General features: G+C 43.7%; 1 protein-coding gene across 1 annotated transcript in view; it reads right to left on the minus strand.

The window, feature by feature from the left end:
- Positions 1-22648, minus strand: part of cep126 (centrosomal protein 126) — a 63407-nt gene extending 40759 nt beyond the window's left edge. The window contains exons 1-5 of the mRNA XM_055878330.1: positions 22264-22648; positions 21517-21636; positions 14351-14496; positions 12437-12536; positions 11192-11969 (exon numbers count right to left, since the gene is read on the minus strand). Coding sequence (XP_055734305.1) covers positions 11192-11969; positions 12437-12536; positions 14351-14496; positions 21517-21636; positions 22264-22295 — 1176 coding nt within the window. The 5' untranslated portion in view covers positions 22296-22648. The remainder of the gene's footprint in view (positions 1-11191; positions 11970-12436; positions 12537-14350; positions 14497-21516; positions 21637-22263) is intronic.
- Between the last annotated feature and the right edge of the window lie 356 nt (positions 22649-23004).

Here is a 23004-nt window from a genome sequence, read left to right on the forward strand (position 1 = left end):
CGCTCTACCTTGGAAAAATAGTAAATAAAAGGTGTATAATACATGGGAGTATTTAGAAAAAATAAATAAATAATTAGTGGCATGACAACGAAATGACTGTTTCCATAGAATAGGGAGAGAAGGACACTATTACCTGATGAACAGGATAAATAGGACAAGGGAATTAAACAGTCACATGGGACCAAAATGTGAAGCTCGATTTGCAGGCGTTCTGATGTCAACATTCTATCATCAGAAAATACATTGCGATGGGGTTGTGTGTGTGGTTCCTCTAATCCTCGCAGACGTGCGGGTGATTGGCAGAACTATTGACAAGATCTAAGAACCAATAAGAAAATAGCTCTCTGTTCTGGATATAGGTATATTGGTTATGGGAAAATTAGTGTAATGTGACATTAGAACTTAGTGCGGTAGCAGGAAATGCCGTTATACAAGAGTTTATATCCTTGTCAAAATAACAGACAACTAATTGGTTTGAGGTTAGTGAGAATGGAATTTTTACTTGGCGGTGTGTAGTCTCTGAGGGAACAATGAGTGTTTCATAGAGATTGCAGTTTATATGTGGTCAAGAAGAAGTATTAGATCACGTTTGACTTGACATCTAGTAAAGTAACGATGGAATATTAATTGTTAGACATTATATACCACAATTCTCTGGAACTGTTAAAGACGCTTTAGAATAAAATCTATGGATAAGTAAAATTATTGGTTTGCTGACTAAAAGGTAACATTGTGAATATTAACGATATGTACACTTTCTTTTCCAGAAAGAATAAGGGAAAAAAAGGGTTTTCAATCTTCTCTGGTCAACAATGTCATTGGAGACTAATTAACTGCTTTCCACAGTAATTAAAGTCAGCCGCTTTAAAAATAAAAATATCTGGATAAGGCTAAAACATGGAGTTCTGGATGAGTGAGTCCAGTTCGTTTGCTATTATTAGCTTATGGTTCACTAGTGAGTACACCATGTACTGGGAATGAATATGCATTAGTAGATATATTGGAAGGGTTTTTTCCAATTCAGTTTCAAATTGGGTATGCAAAAGGATGAACATGTTTTTGAAAAATGTATTTAAGTTGCTCCTAAAGAAAGGGGGAGTGGAAACATATTAATGGTGTCAAAATGCCCTGAATCCTAGGAATTTCCTGTGAAAGACTGATCACCTTTTACTAGAAATTGTTGGAACAGGTGGGATTTACTTATAAAATGTTTAAGACACCAGACTCTATTCAAACTGTATAATTACTTTGAAAATCTATTATGTCTCTGGGAAAATTATGAAGAGTTGTACCCTTAAATTGAATAAGTTATTCGAATAGGTTTATTTTAATTTTTATTTTTGATATAACATGGGTTCATGGGTAAAACTATCAGTTCCTTGGGGTTATGGTCTTTGGGGAAATACACAAATGTGTTTTGTTCATTATGCATATAAAAAGTGTTGAAAGTTATTCCAACGGGTTTATTGGAGTGTGGGTTTGTGAGGGTTTTTGTTGATAAATACATCATCTGTAATTCATCTGAGAGAACACTGGTGGAATAAGGGAGTTATCATAAGAAGGTGACGTCAGAATGCTTTAAGGCATGGGAGAGAATATTACCACAAGTGGGTGTGGAGATCAAACCCACCCTAACCGACTGAACAGTGAGGGACAACTGTGTCTGATGACCTGTGAACTGTATCTAAAAAAGACATGCTGAAATGACATTATATTTGTTGGGAGAATAATGACTTAAAGTTATTGGGGTACTGATTTTTTATTATCAGGCCATTCATGAGAGAAACTGAGACAAAAGGGCTATTGGAAAATAGATAATACTGGTATTTAAAGTGTTTAGTATAAATGTTCATTATTAAAGGGATGTTGTGTATTGAATAGATAAGGTCAAATTTGAGTTAAAGTAAACACTAAGGACTGTTATCCTGAATATTGGGTTGGAAAATGTATTTAAGAAATAACTGTTTAGTTATTTAGATATAGAACTGTTTAAATTTAATAGGCCTAGGGAAGCTCTGGAAACTAATCCTGAGACAAGGTGGTTGACAAAACTTACAGAATATTAGATTAAAGGTTTTTTATTTTTTGTTTTATAATGTCATTGGAATTGGAATGATAAAATCTAATGTTTAATTGAATAAAAATATAGTATGTTGTGCGATGATACCCAAGAATGAAGAAGAAAGAGACCAATAATAACAGGGGCATAGAATGAAACAGATGGACGTTTTTCTCCAGGTTTAATTACATTACGAATAGTGGAAATTTATTGCAAATGTGTAATTATTATAAAAAAATTATTATTATTATTATTTTTTTATTTTTTTTCTCTTTTTCTCGTTTGGTCAATTTCTTTTTGTTTTGAGGAACATAAGGTTGTGTATATGTTCCTGAGGAGGGACTGATTGATATAAATGATATATAAATTGACTTAAGGATGTATTAAACAATGGCTGCTATGGGTTAGGGGACTCATAAATGAAGGTAATGGTAGTGAAGGGGTGTTATTTGTAGAAACTATGTATAATAATAGAGATAATTCACAGAAAAGGAAAGACAGCTGACTGTGTAAAATATAGGGAAAATTCTAAAGTAAATAGAACAATTCACATATCTAAAGATATGGTAAAAAGAATAAGTGGTGGCATTTTGAACACTAGAGCAAAAGTTTAAGAAACTTATGACTTAGTTTTGTGAGGATTGGATATTCTTCCAACTGGAAGACACTTGACTGAGTACATGTTATTTTACAGCAGTTGCCGTAGGGACCATCATTTAACTATCATTATGAATATTTCTGTGGCAGGAGGCCAGGTATTTGAGGCAGAATGGTTACATAGGGCTGTTATTAAAAATTAAGATTTAGTGATCTTGCTAATGTTGTCAGGAAATAACCCATGTGTAAGTGTGTATGTCCTCAGGAAAAAACAGCCAGAAATGGAAGGGCTTGGGCTGCATTCTGGAGACTGAGTGTACATCAAGATACACCAGGCTGGTGGTATACTTCTTACAACACTGTAGTGGTAAAGTTCTTCTTGTCTCTCTTTGGTGGGTGCATAAGTCTCACGAGAAGTAAGGTCCAGCTGAATAATGGGTGAGCTTGAAAACACCATGACAGAGGATGTGGAATCAGAGAGAGAAAGAGAGAGAGACTAGATTCCACTATAGACATACTGGGTTGAGTTTGGAGGCTACTTGTTTTATTTTTAATACATCATGTGAAAGAGAATGGATGATAGGATATTATACTCTAAACAAACATGTTAAAGGGATTGATATGAAAGCATATACAGTGTTGAATTAATTCAAGAAGAGAGAATGTTAATTGTAGGTTATGCACATGATTATCAGTTGAAATGGAGTAGATGGGAAACTAAGTAAAAATGACATGATTTGGGAACACCTCTCAGAACCTGGGGCCGAAAGGGGAAGACTGGGTGGAAGCATGAGGAAGCTTTTTAGGGCTTTTATTTTTGTGGAGTCCAGCAGAAAAGTATCCTGGAGGCATAGAGTCAGGTAAAGAGAGAGTGGGAATTGTCATGGTCTCAGATTTCAGTTTGCATGAATATATTTATGCATAACACATAACATTGTCAATGCTGTTATGTTTTGTCTGTTGTTTTCCAAGTCTTATGTTTAGGAAACCAGAAGGAGAGGGGTTCGCCAGCTTCAGCTGGAATGTCTGTTTGTTGTGTGATGAGTGATGGAAGTAAGAGGATGTATGGTGCAATCATAGAACAGAGGCCATAAGTCTCTAAGTATGAATGCTTCACAGAAAGTAGGCAGAAACCTGAACCAGGATGAGAGATTCTGCGTCTGATGATCCAAGGGGACCAGAAGGACCTCTCCCAGTGATACCAGGAGATCTAGTCCACGTTGGAGGGATCCGGAGGAAGTGGGATCAACCGAGGAGAGATGGACCCTATGAGGTGGCCAAAGCAACAAGAACGGCCGTCCAAGTGAAAAGAAGCCAGACGTGGTACCATCTGAACCACTGCACATGAGTCCCAACAGAGAGAAGGATACAACCACATAGAGATGAGGACACAGAGGATGCTGATTCACCAGGAGGGAGCCTGGAGGGAGCAGGAGCAGCGGAAACGATTGAGACGCAAGGGAGGAGCCAAGAAAACAGTAAATCAAGTGAAAGCCAAAATATGACACGTGCACCGACTAATGCACCCAGAAGAGGAGAAGAGGCCTCACAAGGAACAGAATAAGAACGTTTCTTTCCTAAAATTGAAAGCCTTCCAGATGGAAGCTAAGTCCGGCCTGAGGAGGGAGCCTCAGGTGAAGAAAGAGGAGGAAAAGTCCGGCAAGCTGAAGAAAATGGGGATTACCCACAATTGACTTTTAAACTTTTGAATGGCCTCCTTTACAGACAATTGATGTTAGAACAACAAAAGAATAATGACATTGACATAACAGAAGTAACAGTGAATGCTAGTATAGAAACAACAGACTAATGCACAATCAAGATGTATTGTGGGAGCAGGAAGAGAAGAATGGAATCAGCCAAACAATCCAAAAAGACTGACAAGGTTAGAATCTATGTTCCACCTCAATTTATAACAGAAGTAGGAGAACTGAAGTTTCTCAATCATAAGGATCAAACCCTTATCGGAGATTGCACTCTGTGGATGGACATATCACCAAACAAAGGGACAAGTCATTTGGGATCCGAAAGGATGTGACCTGACATTAATCAAAGAAAAAGACGAGAGGGTGCTCATCATGAATCAGATTGAACCAGTTGAAGGTGAAGAATTAATAGTTGAAATAACAAGAACAACAGTGACCGAAGGGAGTAGCACCACTGTCATTAAGGTTGATTCTACCCCTGCACATGAACAGGAAGAACCTGTGACAACAACAAGGGTGGCGGCTGCTGTGACGACCACAGTAGCTATCACTAGATGACATCGACTGCCCTTACCAAGCAGACCACCGTGCCACAAAGCAACCTGAGACATCTGAGTCAGGAGAGTTTTTTACTGACAATTGGAACTTTCTGATAAACTCTAATGATCTACTTCAAGATAAGAACATTGAAAAAGCAACAGAATTAGATATATCAGAATCAGAACCACTCAAGGACACCACATGAGAAGAAGTAGTGAAGAAGGAGTGATACGAATGGGCTAAGTATATGGCAAACAGACACAGAATGGATAATTGTATTTTGTGAAGAAAATCACCTTTGTCTGATCTTTTAATAGTCTCTGAACCAGCATCATGTAAAAACTGTGTAAGTTGGGAAAAATGACTATTGTACCAATAGAAAGTATTCTATTCCCTTGTGTGACATAAAATGTAGGATTGCTCTGGGTAAGGACTAGGGGAAAAATTATGTTGAATGAGACCATGCTGGGAGACAATGATTGTGCTGCCTATAACATTAGAACTGAATTAAATGTACCTTAATTAGATAGAGGTACCGTGGTTAAATTAAAATATGAATGTTTTTACAGACATCACACCGAAGGAATTGATGTAGGAAACACCACTGTAGAAGTGATACTATTTGGGTGTTGGAGAATGTGGGAGTTTGTAAAAGTAATGATAAAGGGTTGATTATGAATAGAAAAGGGTTGTGTAGTTACATAACTCAGGTTACGCCATCTCTTACTATGTTGAAAAATCAAGACAGAGTTATTGCTGATAGTTTATGGATGTGTGGAAAACACTAACTGTTGAATGTATTGTCTGATGGATGGATTGGTCCTTGTGCCTTAGTTAGAGCAATTAAATAGGTTACTATTATTGAATCACTCCATGATGACTATGTTAAACCTAGAGTTAAAGTGGTTTATGATAAGGATCCTGAGGTATACCTTAATGCAATTGGACTGCTTAGAGGTCTACCTAGGGATTTCAAGGCCAGAGATGAGGTTAAATCAGGATTTGAATCTATATTTTTGTGGATAACACCAAATAAGAACTTAGAGTGGATTAATTATATATGCTATAACCAACAGGGATTCATTAACTATACTTAATTGGCTCTTAGTGGAGAAGGGTGGAGTTTGTGTCATGTTTGGGGATGACTGTTGCACCTTTATTCCCAATAATGCTATGGCCAAACTCAAAGGATTATGAGCAGAAGTAAAGGCTAATTCTGGTTTGGACTCTCATGTTTGGGATTGGTTGGACCTAGTGTTAGGAAAGTGGGGAGCCATGTTTGCTAGGATGGCCATCATTTTGGGAGGAGGGTTATTGGCTCTGGGTATTGTATTTTGTTGTGTTATACCCCTGCTAAAGTCAATTGTGGTTTAGACAACAGTTAAACAGATGTCTGTAAGGAGAGAGGGGTGGTCATGCGTGTCATGGTTTCCATGTATATGTTAAATTACCCAGTTCAGATTAATATTTACTCATACATGTCCACAAAAAGTGTAATTTGCGTCACAATTTCAAGTGGTGTACAAAAATTCATGAGGATGGTCATTATCATCACCTAGAACCTTTTTTCTGTCAAAGTGTCAAAGAAGAGATTGTCTTATATGTAAGGATGAGGACTGTGGTCTTATGTAAAGGGGTTTTAGCATATCTATTTTGCCTAATGCTTTGTGTTCTTTGTAACCTCAGGCAGGGATTCATACTACATGCTCATTGCTTCATCAAAATATAATGGTTGATTATTAGTATTTTTTATTTTAACTAGATCTTTCATTCCTATTTTATGTTATTAATTGGAGATGTTTGGTCTAGTTGGGTTTTGTAAGAATATTATGTTTCAATTGGATCTTTTCTTCCTGTCTGTGTTTATGTATTGGAGATGTTTGGTACAAGTGATTTGTAAGCTTTATTTTGATAATGTTTTAGTCAATTGTTGGTATTGATATCTACTCTCTATATGTCATTTTTAATATGGTTTTTGAGGTTATTTACCCTCAAGAGGAGGGATTATGTAGGAGTAAGTGACATATGTAGGTAGATATCACACTATTAAACAATAGATAGGTAAATAGTATAAGAAGGCAGATGTGAGTGTGTTTGCCATTCTGGTAAATACAGGAAACCAAAGATTAGCAGATGATGTAGTAGTAACATAAAATACATGGATAACATATAAATATTAAAGATAGCTGAACATTAAAGTAACAAACCACATGGTAACATAGATCATGAGACCGTGGTAATGGAAATCTACTAAGGGACGTTCTGACCCTCTGACCCTTGTAGATTCTCCATTATGCTGTCAGACAGATAGGCGCTTAAAGAAATTGGACACTAGACACACAGTCTGCTGATTCTTTAAAGAGATACACATGTCAGAGAAATATGTGTTTAGGGCACTTAGACCCACTAGAAATATAGTCTACTCATTCCACTAGAAAAGCATACATACCAGAGAAATATGCCTGAGATGGCTGGACACTAATGAACAAGAAACACATAGTCTGCTGATTCCATTTGAGTGAAACTGACCAGACACATAGACGCCTATAAGCAATTGGATGCCCTAGAGAGGGGGGGGGGGCACAAAGAGTGCATTGATTTAGTGGTAAAGGGAGGGTCCGGCCACCATTATAAACTGATTGAAGGCAGATGGTGGGGAATGACGTCATAGGGGACGGACAATACTATGTGGGTATAAATATAAAGGACTGGACTTCTGAGGGGGGGGTTCCGCGGTGGGGGTTCCGCGGACATTCCAGATGGCTGTACAATTGTAATAAAGAGCATGATTGAATTTACAAGTTCTGATAAAGCGTTATATTTCTGAGATGATTTTCCACGACAAAGCGTGTAAAAATCGTCTGTCCCCGAGTTCCAAGAAAGAAACATCAGCACAAGAACTGTTCATCGGGAGCTTCATGAAATGGGTTTCCATGGCCGAGCAGCCGCACACAAGCCTAAGATCACCATGCGCAATGCCAAGCGTCGGCTGGGGAGGTGTAAAGCTCGACGCCATTTGACTCTGGAGCAGTGGAAACGATTTCTCTGGAGTGAAGAATCACGCTTCACCATCCAGTCCGACGGACAAATCTGGGTTTGGCAGAAGCCAGGAGAACGCTATCTGCCCGAATGCAGAGTGCCAACTGTAAAGTTTGGTGGAGGAGGAATAATGGTCTGGGGTTGTTTTTCATGGTTGGGGCCCCTTAGTTCCAGTGAAGGAAAATTGTAGAGCTACAGCTTACAAATTTGTAGTAACAGTTTGGGGAAGGCCCTTTCCTGTTTCAGCATGACAATGCCCCCGTGCACAAAGCCAGGTTCATACAGAAATGGTTTGCGGAGATTGGTGTGGAAGAACTGGACTGGCCTGCACAGAGCCCTGACCTCAACCCCACCGAACAACTTTGAACATTGATAAATTGGAATGCCGACTGCGAGCCAGGCCTAATTGCCCAACGTAAGTGCCCGACCTCACTAATGCTCTTGTGGCTGAATGGAAGCAAGTCCCGTCAGCAATGTTCCAACATCTAGTGGAAAGTCTTCCCAGAGGAGTGGATATTAACGCCCGTGATTTTGGAAGGAGATATTCGATGAGCAGGTGTCCACATACTTTTGGTCATGTAGTGTATGTCAAGTATCTAGTGCCCTAGATACTTGTGTGTACTTGTGTGTGCATTCCTGTGTGTGCGCAGAGGGGCCTCTGTCTGTTGATGCAGGTCCAGGCAGTAGCAGCTACAGGCTAACATTACACTACAGGGACGTGTTGACTTTCCCCTCCACAGCAACAGAGAAGTAGCAGCTACAGGCTAACATTACACTACAGGGACGTGTTTCCCCTCCACAGCAACAGATAAGTAGCAGCTACAGGCTAACATTACACTACAGGGACGTGTTTCCCCTCCACAGAAACAGAGAAGTAGCAGCTACAGGCTAACATTACACTACAGGGACGTGTTGACTTTCCCCTCCACAGCAACAGAGAAGTAGCAGCTACAGGCTAACATTACACTACAGGGACGTGTTTCCCCTCCACAGCAACAGAGAAGTAGCAGCTACAGGCTAACATTACACTACAGGGACGTGTTTACTTTCCGCTCCACAGCAACAGATAAGTAGCAGCTACAGGCTAACATTACACTACAGGGACGTGTTTACTTTCCCCTCCACAGCAACAGATAAGTAGCAGCTACAGGCTAACATTACACTACAGGGACGTGTTTCCCCTCCACAGAAACAGAGAAGTAGCAGCTACAGGCTAACATTACACTACAGGGACGTGTTTACTTTCCGCTCCACAGCAACAGAGAAGTAGCAGCTACAGGCTAACATTACACTACAGGGACGTGTTTCCCCTCCACAGCAACAGAGAAGTAGTAGCTACAGGCTAACATTACACTACAGGGACATGTTTACTTTGACCTCCACAGCAACAGAGAAGTAGCAGCTACAGGCTAACATTACACTACAGGGACGTGTTTCCCCTCCACAGCAACAGAGAAGTAGCAGCTACAGGCTAACATTACACTACAGGGACGTGTTTACTTTCCCCTCCACAGCAACAGATAAGTAGCAGCTACAGGCTAACATTACACTACAGGGACGTGTTTCCCCTCCACAGAAACAGAGAAGTAGCAGCTACAGGCTAACATTACACTACAGGGACGTGTTGACTTTCCCCTCCACAGCAACAGAGAAGTAGCAGCTACAGGCTAACATTACACTACAGGGACGTGTTTACTTTCCGCTCCACAGCAACAGAGAAGTAGCAGCTACAGGCTAACATTACACTACAGGGACGTGTTTACTTTCCGCTCCACAGCAACAGAGAAGTAGCAGCTACAGGCTAACATTACACTACAGGGACGTGTTTACTTTCCCCTCCACAGCAACAGAGAAGTAGCAGCTACAGGCTAACATTACACTACAGGGACGTGTTTCCCCTCCACAGAAACAGAGAAGTAGCAGCTACAGGCTAACATTACACTACAGGGACGTGTTGACTTTCCCCTCCACAGCAACAGAGAAGTAGCAGCTACAGGCTAACATTACACTACAGGGACGTGTTGACTTTCCGCTCCACAGCAACAGAGAAGTAGCAGCTACAGGCTAACATTACACTACAGGGACGTGTTTCCCCTCCACAGCAACAGAGAAGTAGCAGCTACAGGCTAACATTACACTACAGGGACGTGTTTACTTTCCCCTCCACAGCAACAGAGAAGTAGCAGCTACAGGCTAACATTACACTACAGGGACGTGTTTCCCCTCCACAGCAACAGAGAAGTAGTAGCTACAGGCTAACATTACACTACAGGGACGTGTTTACTTTGACCTCCACAGCAACAGAGAAGTAGCAGCTACAGGCTAACATTACACTACAGGGACGTGTTTCCCCTCCACAGCAACAGAGAAGTAGCAGCTACGGGCTAACATTACACTACAGGGACGTGTTTCCCCTCCACAGCAACAGAGAAGTAGCAGCTACAGGCTAACATTACACTACAGGGACGTGTTTACTTTCCCCTCCACAGCAACAGAGAAGTAGCAGCTACAGGCTAACATTACACTACAGGGACGTGTTTCCCCTCCACAGCAACAGAGAAGTAGCAGCTACAGGCTAACATTACACTACAGGGACGTGTTTACTTTCCGCTCCACAGCAACAGAGAAGTAGCAGCTACAGGCTAACATTACACTACAGGGACGTGTTTACTTTCCGCTCCACAGCAACAGATAAGTAGCAGCTACAGGCTAACATTACACTACAGGGACGTGTTGACTTTCCCCTCCACAGCAACAGAGAAGTAGCAGCTACAGGCTAACATTACACTACAGGGACGTGTTGACTTTCCCCTCCACAGCAACAGAGAAGTAGTAGCTACAGGCTAACATTACACTACAGGGACGTGTTTCCCCTCCACAGCAACAGAGAAGTAGCAGCTACAGGCTAACATTACACTACAGGGACGTGTTTACTTTGACCTCCACAGCAACAGAGAAGTAGCAGCTACAGGCTAACATTACACTACAGGGACGTGTTTCCCCTCCACAGCAACAGAGAAGTAGCAGCTACAGGCTAACATTACACTACATAGACGTGTTTCCCCTCCACAGAAACAGAGAAGAGACGTAACGGGTAGCTTCTCCAGAGTTTAATTCAACAAGGATTTTTTAAATTGAAACAACTCATTGATAAAGGCTATAAAGGTAATAGAGATATGAACTGTAAGCTTCAGAAAACATACGGGTAGTTTGCATGATTTAAGAGAGATAGTTGACCCACAATGCCTACCTGTGGACTGCTACAGGTCTCCTTGTCCCTCAGCTGTGTGTCCTGCAGCTCATTGAGGAACACCATGTCCCTCAGCTGTGTGTCCTGCAGATCGTCCCTCTCCTTGTCCCTGTCCCTCAGCTGTGTGTCCTGCAGCTCATTGAGGAACACCATGTCCCTCAGCTGTGTGTCCTGCAGATCGTCCCTCTCCTTGTCCCTGTCCCTCAGCTGTGTGTCCTGCAGCTCATTGAGGAACACCATGTCCCTCAGCTGTGTGTCCTGCAGTTCGTCCCTGTCCCTCAGCTGTGTGTCCTGCAGATCGTCCCTCTCCTTGTCCCTGTCCCTCAGCTGTGTGTCCTGCAGATCGTCCCTCTCCTTGTCCCTGTCCCTCAGCTGTGTGTCCTGCAGATCGTCCCTCTCCTTGTCCCTGTCCCTCAGCTGTGTGTCCTGCAGATCGTCCCTCTCCTTGTCCCTGTCCCTCAGCTGTGTGTCCTGCAGTTCGTCCCTGTCCCTCAGCTGTGTGTCCTGCAGATCGTCCCTCTCCTTGTCCCTGTCCCTCAGCTGTGTGTCCTGCAGATCGTCCCTCTCCTTGTCCCTGTCCCTCAGCTGTGTGTCCTGCAGTTCGTCCCTGTCCCTCAGCTGTGTGTCCTGGAGCAGGCTGAGGAATAGTAGCCTGTTCTTGAAGCTACTGAAGGTTCTGTCCTGCATCAGTTTGCTGTAGGCCTGGAGGGCAGACAGGGTCCCCTGGTGGAGCGACGGGCTGGGAGTCGGGGGAGGCTTAGGGGATGAAGTGCGACTCCTGTGTTTAAACCAAAAGGATTGACCAGAGAAACATGCTGATGGTGATACGTAGTTGGTGTAATAACGTTAATTATAAATGCCGGTAAAACTATAGGGTCGGCTAATCCGATCCCAGATCAGTTTGTACTCTTGCCAGCTCCATTGCTGTCATTGTCAAGCCAAAACATAACAATGGGTGACAAAGAGTCTGTGGTATGATAGCACAAACAGACTGGGACTCAGGCTAGAAAATTACATTCATGAAAAGCCTGGAGAAATATGCAGATGGTGACATGCAGTTGGTGTAATAACGTTAATAAGCCATTATAAATGTTTATAAATTCATTATAATAGTTAATATGTGTTCATAGGGTAATGGTTATAAGTGCATGTGTGTATATACAGTATATATGTTGGGATATTCATTTCTTTACTAGTACACATAGTACTTGTAAACAGTTGAGCTATTCTAGCAGACATTCTGACCTGTTGGGGGTGGACGATTTTCTGGGGTAGGAACTCAAGGTCAAGGTGCTTTGTATGTGATGAAGTGCCTCTTCGATATTAAGGGTGCTCTTTCCGAAAGCTGCAATACAACCGAGATAAATGTCTGTTAACTTGGTCCCGTCGGAATGTACTCAGACCCCTTGACTTTTTTCACATTTTGTTACGTTACAGACTTATTCTAAAATGGATTAAAAAAAAAAAAAATCCTCAGGAATCTACACACAATACCCCATAATGACATCACAATACCCCATAATGACATCACAATACCCCATAATGACATCACAATACCCCATAATGACAAAGCAAAAACAGGTCTTTATATTTTTTCGCAATTTTATTAAAAATTAAAACCTGAAATATCACATTTACATAAGTATTCAGACCCTTTAATCAGTACTTTGTTGAAGCACCTTTGGCAGGGATAACAGCCTTGAGTCTTCTTGGGTATGACGCTAGAAGCTTGGCACACCTGTATTTGGGGAGTTTTTCCATTCTTCTCTGCAGATCATCTCAAGCTCTGTCAGGTTTGATTGGGGAGCGTCGCTGCACAGCTATTTTCAGGTCCCTTTCAGAGATGTTCGATCGGGTTCAAGTCCGGGCTCTGGCTGGGCCACTCAAGGATATTAAGAGACTTGACCCGAAGTCACTCCTGCGTTGTCTTGGCTGTGTGCTTAGGGTCGTTGTTCTGTTGGAAGGTGAACCTTCGCCCCAGTCTGAGGTCCTGAGCAAGTTCTGATCAAGAATCTTTCTGTACTTTGCTCCGTTCATCTTTCCCTCAATCCTAACTATTCTCCCAGTCCCTGCCGCTGAAAAACATCCCCACAGCATGATGCTGCCACCACCATAATTCGCCGTAGGGATGGTGCCAGGTTTCCTCCAGATGTGATGCTTGGCATTCAGGCCAAAGAGTTCAATCTTGGTTTCATCAGACCAGAGAATCTTGTTTCTCATGGTCTGAGAGTCTTTAGGTGCCCTTTGGCAAACTCCAAGCGGGCTGTCATGTGCCTTTTACTGAGGAGTGGCTTCTGTGGGACTCTACCATTAAGGCCTGATTGGTGGAGTGCTGCAGAGATAGTTGTCCTTCTGAAAGGTTCTCCCATCTCCACAGAGGAACTCTAGAGCTCTGTCAGTGACCATCACTTTCTTAGTCAACTCCCAGACCAAGGCCCTTCTCCCCTGATTGCTCAGTTTGGCTGGGTGGCCAGCTCTAGGAAGAGTCTCGTTGGTTCCAATCTTCTTCCATTTAAGAATGATGGAGGCCACTGTGTTCTTGGACCTTCAATGCTGCAGAAATGTTTTGGTGACCTTCCCCAGATCTGTGCCTCGACACAATCCTGTCTCGGAGCTCTACGGACAATTCCTTCAGTCTTATGGCTTGGTTTTTGTTCTGACATGCACTGTCAACTGTGGGATCTTATATAGACAGGTGTGTGCCTTTCCAAATCATGTCCAATCAATTGAATTTACCACAGATGAACCCCAATCAAGTTGTAGAAACATCTCAAGGATGATCAATGGAAACGGGATGCACCTGAGCTCAATTTAGAGTCTCATAGCAAAGGGTCTGAATACTTACGTAAATATTTTATTTATTTTATTAAAATAAATTAGCAAACATTTATAAAATCCTGTTTTCGCTTTGTCATTATGTGGTATTGATGAGGTAAAAAAAAAAATGTTTTAATCAATTTTAGAATAAGTCTGTAACGTAACAAAATGTGGAAAAAGTCATTGGGTCTGAATACTATCCGAACGCACTGTAGTGTGTGACTCATTCTATTCAGATGTTTTCTCAGGAATGCATTACAGTTACAAACCACAAAGAGTAAAGTGGAGACCAGTAATTGTGTTTTTCTGTGTGACACACAGCTTTGGGTTGTGCGAACTGACATTGTCTGCGTCTCTGTGAGGGGGGCAGGTGTGCCCTCTGGAAGCGTTCGGTAGCTTCCTGGACTTTCTGTTTACGTTGCTGTAGGATGTTCTCCCTCAGCCTCTGCTCCTGGACATCCCAAAGCTTCTTCCTCTCCTCCAGAACCCTGCATGGAAAACACAGAGAATACATTACAGACTGGTCCCAGATCTGTTTTAACCAACTCCTCTCCTCCAGAACCCTGCATGGAAAACACAGAGAACACATTACAGACTGGTCCCAGATCTGTTTTAACTATCTCCTCTCCTCCAGAACCCTGCATGGAAAACACAGAGAATACATTACAGACTGGTCCCAGATCTGTTTAACCATCTCCTCTCCTCCAGAACCCTGCATGGAAAACACAGAGAATACATTACAGACTGGTCCCAGATCTGTTTAACCATCTCCTCTCCTCCAGAACCCTGCATGGAAAACACAGAGAATACATTACAGACTGGTCCCAGATCTGTTTAACCATCTCCTCTCCTCCAGAACCCTGCATGGAAAACACAGAGAACACATTACAGACTGGTCCCAGATCTGTTTAACCATCTCCTCTCCTCCAGAACCCTGCATGGAAAACACAGAGAATACATTACAGACTGGTCCCAGATCTGTTTAACCAACTCCTCTCCTCCAGAACCCTGCATGGAAAACACAGAGAACACATTACAGACTGGTCCTAGATCTGTTTTAACCATCTCCTCTCCTCCAGAACCCTGCATGGAAAACACAGAGAACACATTACAGACTGGTCCCAGATCTGTTTTAACCATCTCCTCTCCTCCAGAACCCTGCATGGAAAACACAGAGAACACATTACAGACTGGTCCCAGATCTGTTTAAACATCTCCTCTCCTCCAGAACCCGGCATGGAAAACACAGAGAATACATTACAGACTGGTCCTAGATCTGTTTTAACCATCTCCTGTCCTCCAGAACCCTGCATGGAAAACACAGAGAATACATTACAGACTGGTCCCAGATCTGTTTTAACCATCTCCTCTCCTCCAGAACCCTGCATGGAAAACACAGAGAATACATTACAGACTGGTCCCAGATCTGTTTAACCATCTCCTCTCCTCCAGAACCCTGCATGGAAAACACAGAGAATACATTACAGACTGGTCCCAGATCTGTTTAACCATCTCCTCTCCTCCAGAACCCTGCATGGAAAACACAGAGAATACATTACAGACTGGTCCCAGATCTGTTTAACCATCTCCTCTCCTCCAGAACCCTGCATGGAAAACACAGAGAATACATTACAGACTGGTCCCAGATCTGTTTAACCATCTCCTCTCCTCCAGAACCCTGCATGGAAAACACAGAGAATACATTACAGACTGGTCCCAGATCTGTTTAACCATCTCCTCTCCTCCAGAACCCTGCATGGAAAACACAGAGAATACATTACAGACTGGTCCTAGATCTGTTTAACCATCTCCTGTCCTCCAGAACCCTGCATGGAAAACACAGAGAATACATTACAGACTGGTCCCAGATCTGTTCATCAACTCTTCTCTTATTATCATAGTCACAACGAGAATATATAGACTGGTCCCAGATTGTACTTTTGCCAACTCCTCTGACTAGCATTTTCAAATAGGATTTAGCCTGGTTCCCAGTTCCATCAAGGCTGATTGTAGTGATCTTTAGAGTCCATTCCTTGAGGTGCTTTCTCAGCAGTCATTAAATAGTTGAAGGAACCACTCCTGTGACAACTGGTTGGTTTAGAGAGGGAAAATTACATATCAGGCTTTTAATGAACAAGAACTCACAATATTATAGAATATCTGCCATTTAACAGACACTTTTATATACAGCGACTGACAGTCATGTGTGGATACATAAGTGTGGGTGGCCCGTGTGTGGGTGGCCCGTGTGTGGGTGGCCCGAGCGAGAATCAAACCCACAACCTTTGTGCGATACAAGTGCCATGCTCTACCGGCTGAGCCACAGAGGACACCTTGGTTAACGGCTTACAAAACAATACGGTGATTTCTCAGAGGAAGACTTCTCTTGGCTAGCCTGTTAATGCTCCTTCCATCAGAAGTCAGAAATGAAAGAGAATCTCACACACACTCACATCCAGAGCGACTTACAAATTGGAAAGTTCATACATATTCATCCTGGTCCCCCCGTGGGAATTGAACCCTGGAGCCCCCGTGGGAATTGAACCCACAACCCTGGCGTTGCAAGTGCCATGCTCAACCAACTGAGCCACACGGGACCACAACTCCACCTCATTAAGTAGTGTTGTTCCTAGAAACACTAACGCTGACTTAATCCTCCTTCTGTCCTGTCAGTGGCTTCTGGAGCTCACCACATTTATTCTACAAGGGTATAAATCAAGGATTGGACGGTTTGCGACCTGACAGGGTCACCTCTCTAGTAGTCTAGTCAGACCTGACAGGGTCACCTCTCTAGTAGTCTAGTCAGACCTGACAGGGTCACCTCTCTAGTAGTCTAGTCAGACCTGACAGGGTCACCTCTCTAGTAGTCTAGTCACTGACAGGGTCACCTCTCTAGTAGTCTAGTCAGACCTGACAGGGTCACCTCTCTAGTAGTCTAGTCAGACCTGACAGGGTCACCTCTCTAGTAGTCTAGTCAGACCTGACAGGGTCACCTCTCTAGTAGTCTAGTCAGACATGACAGGGTCACCTCTCTAGTAGTCTAGTCAGACCTGACAGGGTCACCTCTCTAGTAGTCTAGTCAGACCTGACAGGGTCACCTCTCTTGTAGTCTAGTCAGACCTGACAGGGTCACCTCTCTAGTAGTCTAGTCACTGACAGGGTCACCTCTCTAGTAGTCTAGTCAGACCTGACAGGGTCACCTCTCTAGTAGTCTAGTCAGACCTGACAGGGTCACCTCTCTAGTAGTCTAGTCAGACCTGACAGGGTCACCTCTCTAGTAGTCTAGTCAGACCTGACAGGGTCACCTCTCTAGTAGTCTAGTCAGACCTGACAGGGTCACCTCTCTAGTAGTCTAGTCAGACCTGACAGGGTCACCTCTCTAGTAGTCTAGTCAGACCTGACAGGGTCACCTCTCTAGTAGTCTAGTCACTGACAGGGTCACCTCTCTAGTAGTCTAGTCAGACCTGACAGGGTCATCTCTCTAGTAGTCTAGTCAGACCTGACAGGGTCACCTCTCTAGTAGTCTAGTCAGACCTGACAGGGTCACCTCTCTAGTAGTCTAGTCAGACCTGACAGGGTCACCTCTCTAGTAGTCTAGTCAGACCTGACAGGGTCACCTCTCTAGTAGTCTAGTCAGACCTGACAGGGTCACCTCTCTAGTAGTCTAGTCAGACCTGACAGGGTCACCTCTCTAGTAGTCTAGTCAGACCTGACAGGGTCACCTCTCTAGTAGTCTAGTCAGACCTGACAGGGTCACCTCTCTAGTAGTCTAGTCAGACCTGACAGGGTCACCTCTCTAGTAGTCTAGTCAGACCTGACAGGGTCACCTCTCTAGTAGTCTAGTCAGACCTGACAGGGTCACCTCTCTAGTAGTCTAGTCAGACCTGACAGGGTCACCTCTCTAGTAGTCTAGTCAGATCTGACAGGGTTACCTCTCTAGTAGTCTAGTCAGACCTGACAGGGTCACCTCTCTAGTAGTCTAGTCAGATCTGACAGGGTCACCTCTCTAGTAGTCTAGTCAGACGTGACAGGGTCACCTCTCTAGTAGTCTAGTCAGACCTGACAGGGTCACCTCTCTAGTAGTCTAGTCAGACCTGACAGGGTCAACTCTCTAGTAGTCTAGTCAGACCTGACAGGGTTACCTCTCTAGTAGTCTAGTCAGACCTGACAGGGTCACCTCTCTAGTAGTCTAGTCAGATCTGACAGGGTCACCTCTCTAGTAGTCTAGTCAGACGTGACAGGGTCACCTCTCTAGTAGTCTAGTCAGACCTGACAGGGTCACCTCTCTAGTAGTCTAGTCAGACCTGACAGGGTCACCTCTCTAGTAGTCTAGTCAGACCTGACAGGGTCACCTCTCTAGTAGTCTAGTCAGACCTGACAGGGTCACCTCTCTAGTAGTCTAGTCAGACCTGACAGGGTCACCTCTCTAGTAGTCTAGTCAGACCTGACAGGGTCACCTCTCTAGTAGTCTAGTCAGACCTGACAGGGTCACCTCTCTAGTAGTCTAGTCAGACCTGACAGGGTCACCTCTCTAGTAGTCTAGTCAGACCTGACAGGGTCACCTCTCTAGTAGTCTAGTCAGACCTGACAGGGTCACCTCTCTAGTAGTCTAGTCAGACCTGACAGGGTCACCTCTCTAGTAGTCTAGTCAGACCTGACAGGGTCACCTCTCTAGTAGTCTAGTCAGACCTGACAGGGTCACCTCTGTAGTAGTCTAGTCAGACCTGACAGGGTCACCTCTCTAGTAGTCTAGTCAGACCTGACAGGGTCACCTCTCTAGTAGTCTAGTCAGACCTGACAGGGTCACCTCTCTAGTAGTCTAGTCAGACCTGACAGGGTCACCTCTCTAGTAGTCTAGTCAGACCTGACAGGGTCACCTCTCTAGTCTAGTCAGACCTGACAGGGTCACCTCTCTGGTAGTCTAGTCAGACCTGACAGGGTTACCTCTCTAGTAGTCTAGTCAGACCTGACAGGGTCACCTCTCTAGTCTAGTCAGACCTGACAGGGTCACCTCTCTAGTCTAGTCAGACCTGACAGGGTCACCTCTCTAGTCTAGTCAGACCTGACAGGGTCACCTCTCTAGTCTAGTCAGACCTGACAGGGTCACCTCTCTGGTAGTCTAGTCAGACCCACAGCGGACGTGTCCTCCTCTAGTTAACTTTACAGTCACAGCGGATGTGTCCTCCTCTAGTTAACTTTACAGTCACAGCGGATGTGTCCTCCTCTAGTTAACTTTACAGTCACAGTCACAGTGTCCTCCTCTAGTTAACTTTACAGTCACAGCAGATGTGTCCTCCTCTAGTTAACTTTACAGTCACAGTGTCCTCCTCTAGTTAACTTTACAGTCACAGTGTCCTCCTCTAGTTAACTTTACAGTCACAGTCACAGTGTCCTCCTCTAGTTAACTTTACAGTCACAGTCACAGTGTCCTCCTCTAGTTAACTTTACAGTCACAGTCACAGTGTCCTCCTCTAGTTAACTTTACAGTCACAGTGTCCTCCTCTAGTTAACTTTACAGTCACAGTGTCCTCCTCTAGTTAACTTTACAGTCACAGTCACAGTGTCCTCCTCTAGTTAACTTTACAGTCACAGTGTCCTCCTCTAGTTAACTTTACAGTCACAGTGTCCTCCTCTAGTTAACTTTACAGTCACAGTCACAGTGTCCTCCTCTAGTTAACTTTACAGTCACAGTCACAGTGTCCTCCTCTAGTTAACTTTACAGTCACAGTCACAGTGTCCTCCTCTAGTTAACTTTACAGTCACAGTGTCCTCCTCTAGTTAACTTTACAGTCACAGTGTCCTCCTCTAGTTAACTTTACAGTCACAGTCACAGTGTCCTCCTCTAGTTAACTTTACAGTCACAGCAGATGTGTCCTCCTCTAGTTAACTTTACAGTCACAGCGGATGTGTCCTCCTCTAGTTAACTTTACAGTCACAGTGTCCTCCTCTAGTTAACTTTACAGTCACAGCGGATGTGTCCTCCTCTAGTTAACTTTACAGTCACAGTGTCCTCCTCTAGTTAACTTTACAGTCACAGTGGATGTGTCCTCCTCTAGTTAACTTTACAGTCACAGTGTCCTCCTCTAGTTAACTTTACAGTCACAGTGTCCTCCTCTAGTTAACTTTACAGTCACAGTGTCCTCCTCTAGTTAACTTTACAGTCACAGTGTCCTCCTCTAGTTAACTTTACAGTCACAGTGTCCCAAATGGAACCCTGACGTGACCTCCAAAAAACAACATTTATACCATTATATCGATCCATTAGGAAAATTACGGAGCGGCAGGTAGCGGTTAGAGCGTTGGGCCAGTAACTGAAAGGTTGCTAGACCGAATCTCAGAGCTGACAAGGTAAAAATCTGTCGTTCTCCCCCTGAACAAGGCAGTTAACCCACTGTTCCCCTGAACAAGGCAGTTAACCCACTGTTCCCCTGAACAAGGCAGTTAACCCACTGTTCCCCTGAACAAGGCAGTTAACCCACTGTTCCCCTGAACAAGGCAGCTAACCCACTGAGGCAGTTAACCCACTGTTCCCCTGAACAAGGCAGTTAACCCACTGTTCCCCTGAACAAGGCAGTTAACCCACTGTTCCCCTAAACGAGGCAGTTAACCCACTGTTCCCCTGAACAAGGCAGTTAACCCACTTTTCCCCTGAACAAGGCAGTTAACCCACTGTTCCCCTGAACAAGGCAGTTAATCCACTGTTCCCCTGAACAAGGCAGTTAACCCACTGTTCCCCTGGACAAGGCAGTTAACCCACTGTTCCCCTGGACAAGGCAGTTAACCCACTGTTCCCCTGAACAAGGCAGTTAACCCACTGTTCCCCTAAACGAGGCAGTTAACCCACTGTTCCCCTGAACAAGGCAGTTAACCCACTTTTCCCCTGAACAAGGCAGTTAACCCACTGTTCCCCTGAACAAGGCAGTTAATCCACTGTTCCCCTGAACAAGGCAGTTAACCCACTGTTCCCCTGGACAAGGCAGTTAACCCACTGTTCCCCTGGACAAGGCAGTTAACCCACTGTTCCCCTGAACAAGGCAGTTAACCCACTGTTCCCCTGAACAAGGCAGTTAACCCACTGTTCCCCTGAACAAGGCAGTTAACCCACTGTTCCCCTGAACAAGGCAGTTAACCCACTGTTCCCCTGAACAAGGCAGTTAACCCACTGTTCCCCGGTAGGCCGTCATTGTAAATAAGAATTTGCCTAGCTAAATAAAAGGATAAATAAAAAACAAAAATAAATGACAAAAGTAGTGCATAAATCTGAGTTGTACTTGGACGGAGGGATTCGATAGTAGCAGCAGGGTACTAATGACATGGTTCAGACCAAGGGACACTTTAGAACATGTACATATAACTCATTTTAGTTAGGCTATGTGTTGAGACACGGCCTACGGTCGTTAGGTAGTAACCTGCCACGTGACAATGACCATAGTGGTTGGCAAGACAGCACAAACAGATCTGGGACCAGGCTATGATTTAAGCAGACGAACTTCGGTAAAGAAACGTACTTCCTTCGTCGGTTGGTTTCCAGGGAGAAGCAGCGAGCTCGGGCCCTGCATGACTTCTGTTCCTCCACCAGAACATGCCGGGCATCTTCAAACACCCCGTCAACTCCTATCCTGCTGGTTCTGACATCAGGCCCGGTTAAGGTGTTTATGCTGATTGTGTCATTATAGGTACAATTCATACAATTGAACAAAGATTGTACATGCCTACTTTCATATGCAAAAAAATAAACGACCCTACTTTTTGGCATGCAACAACAGGGGCACCTTAACTCTTCTGTTAAGCCTAGCTTCAGCCTAAACTCAATGTTTTATGTTTTGGAAAGGCCTAGTTGCAGAATACAAATGTCAAAGTAGTCATTTTGTATTGTTTATAGTCAGAGCCATGTGAATTAATTCCAACCCAATTAGGCCTATTTAGATAGAGTACAAAGAAAACCAGCAACACAGTATCAATCTACCGAAAGAATGACATTTTATTTTCGTGTCAAACCGCTAGTTGGCAGACCATCCCTTATGGGATTAATTGACACATAAACAAACATTACAATAATTCACTGTGATAATTCTTCTTCCGGTGTTCTGTCTGCCTGCCAGTTTGTCTGTCCTAAAATATAAACATTAGGACCTAAACTAGCTAGATTATTTTCTATAGGTAATAGACACAAAACACACTAGCTAATGTTATGTTTCCCACTGAGCTAACGTTAGCTAGGCTATATTAGCAATGCCAATGTTGTGCAAGGATACGAGTAGAAGAAGTTGTCCTTCGGAGCTTGCATTCTAGGAGACTGCTGACAGGCTTGACAACTTTACCAATACCACCCACAGTCTTCATTCGACCAAGTTCAGGATTTGACCCCGGACAAAAACCGACAGAAATGCTAGATAAGACGGGCAGTGACCCAGCTAACGTAACGCTACGGTTACAGTCACTGCCTTCCCGTTCATTTCGTCGCATGCAATATCACATCGGAATGGCAAACTCTTGTAGTATTACCCCACCAGGAAAAAGGATCCACAGCCAAGCTTTATTAAGCAAGACAATAAACAAGTTAGCGTTTTCTAGCTAAATTAATCTCTACTGCTGTCTGTGTACAACAGTCCACGCCATGTTGGCAACCGAGGACGCGCTTCCTTGACAACGGAAAAGAAAAGGTTGTAATTTCTGCACAGTACAGGAGCAGGCCAGCAGGTGGCCCCTCTTCAACACCGGTCAAATGTAGTCCGGCTACCTGTTGAAGATGGAGTGACACACAGCGGTGCATTTATTTCTACTGTGCAGCCTGTGCACCTGGATATCAGAGTCCAGTTTAAACCTGATATTCCAATGAACATGATACATTCTATGTTGAACCCATATAATGGTTGCTCCAACCTAGCCTGTGGACCTAATCAACTAAACGGCACGTAAAGGTTTTATGTACATAATAGTCAAATGCATATTGCTAATGAAAGCAGTTTGCTAATACTAAGGGTGGTTTTATTGCC

This window comes from Salvelinus fontinalis, chromosome 23 (assembly GCF_029448725.1).
Source record: "Salvelinus fontinalis isolate EN_2023a chromosome 23, ASM2944872v1, whole genome shotgun sequence".
NCBI classification, from domain to species: Eukaryota; Metazoa; Chordata; class Actinopteri; order Salmoniformes; family Salmonidae; genus Salvelinus; species Salvelinus fontinalis.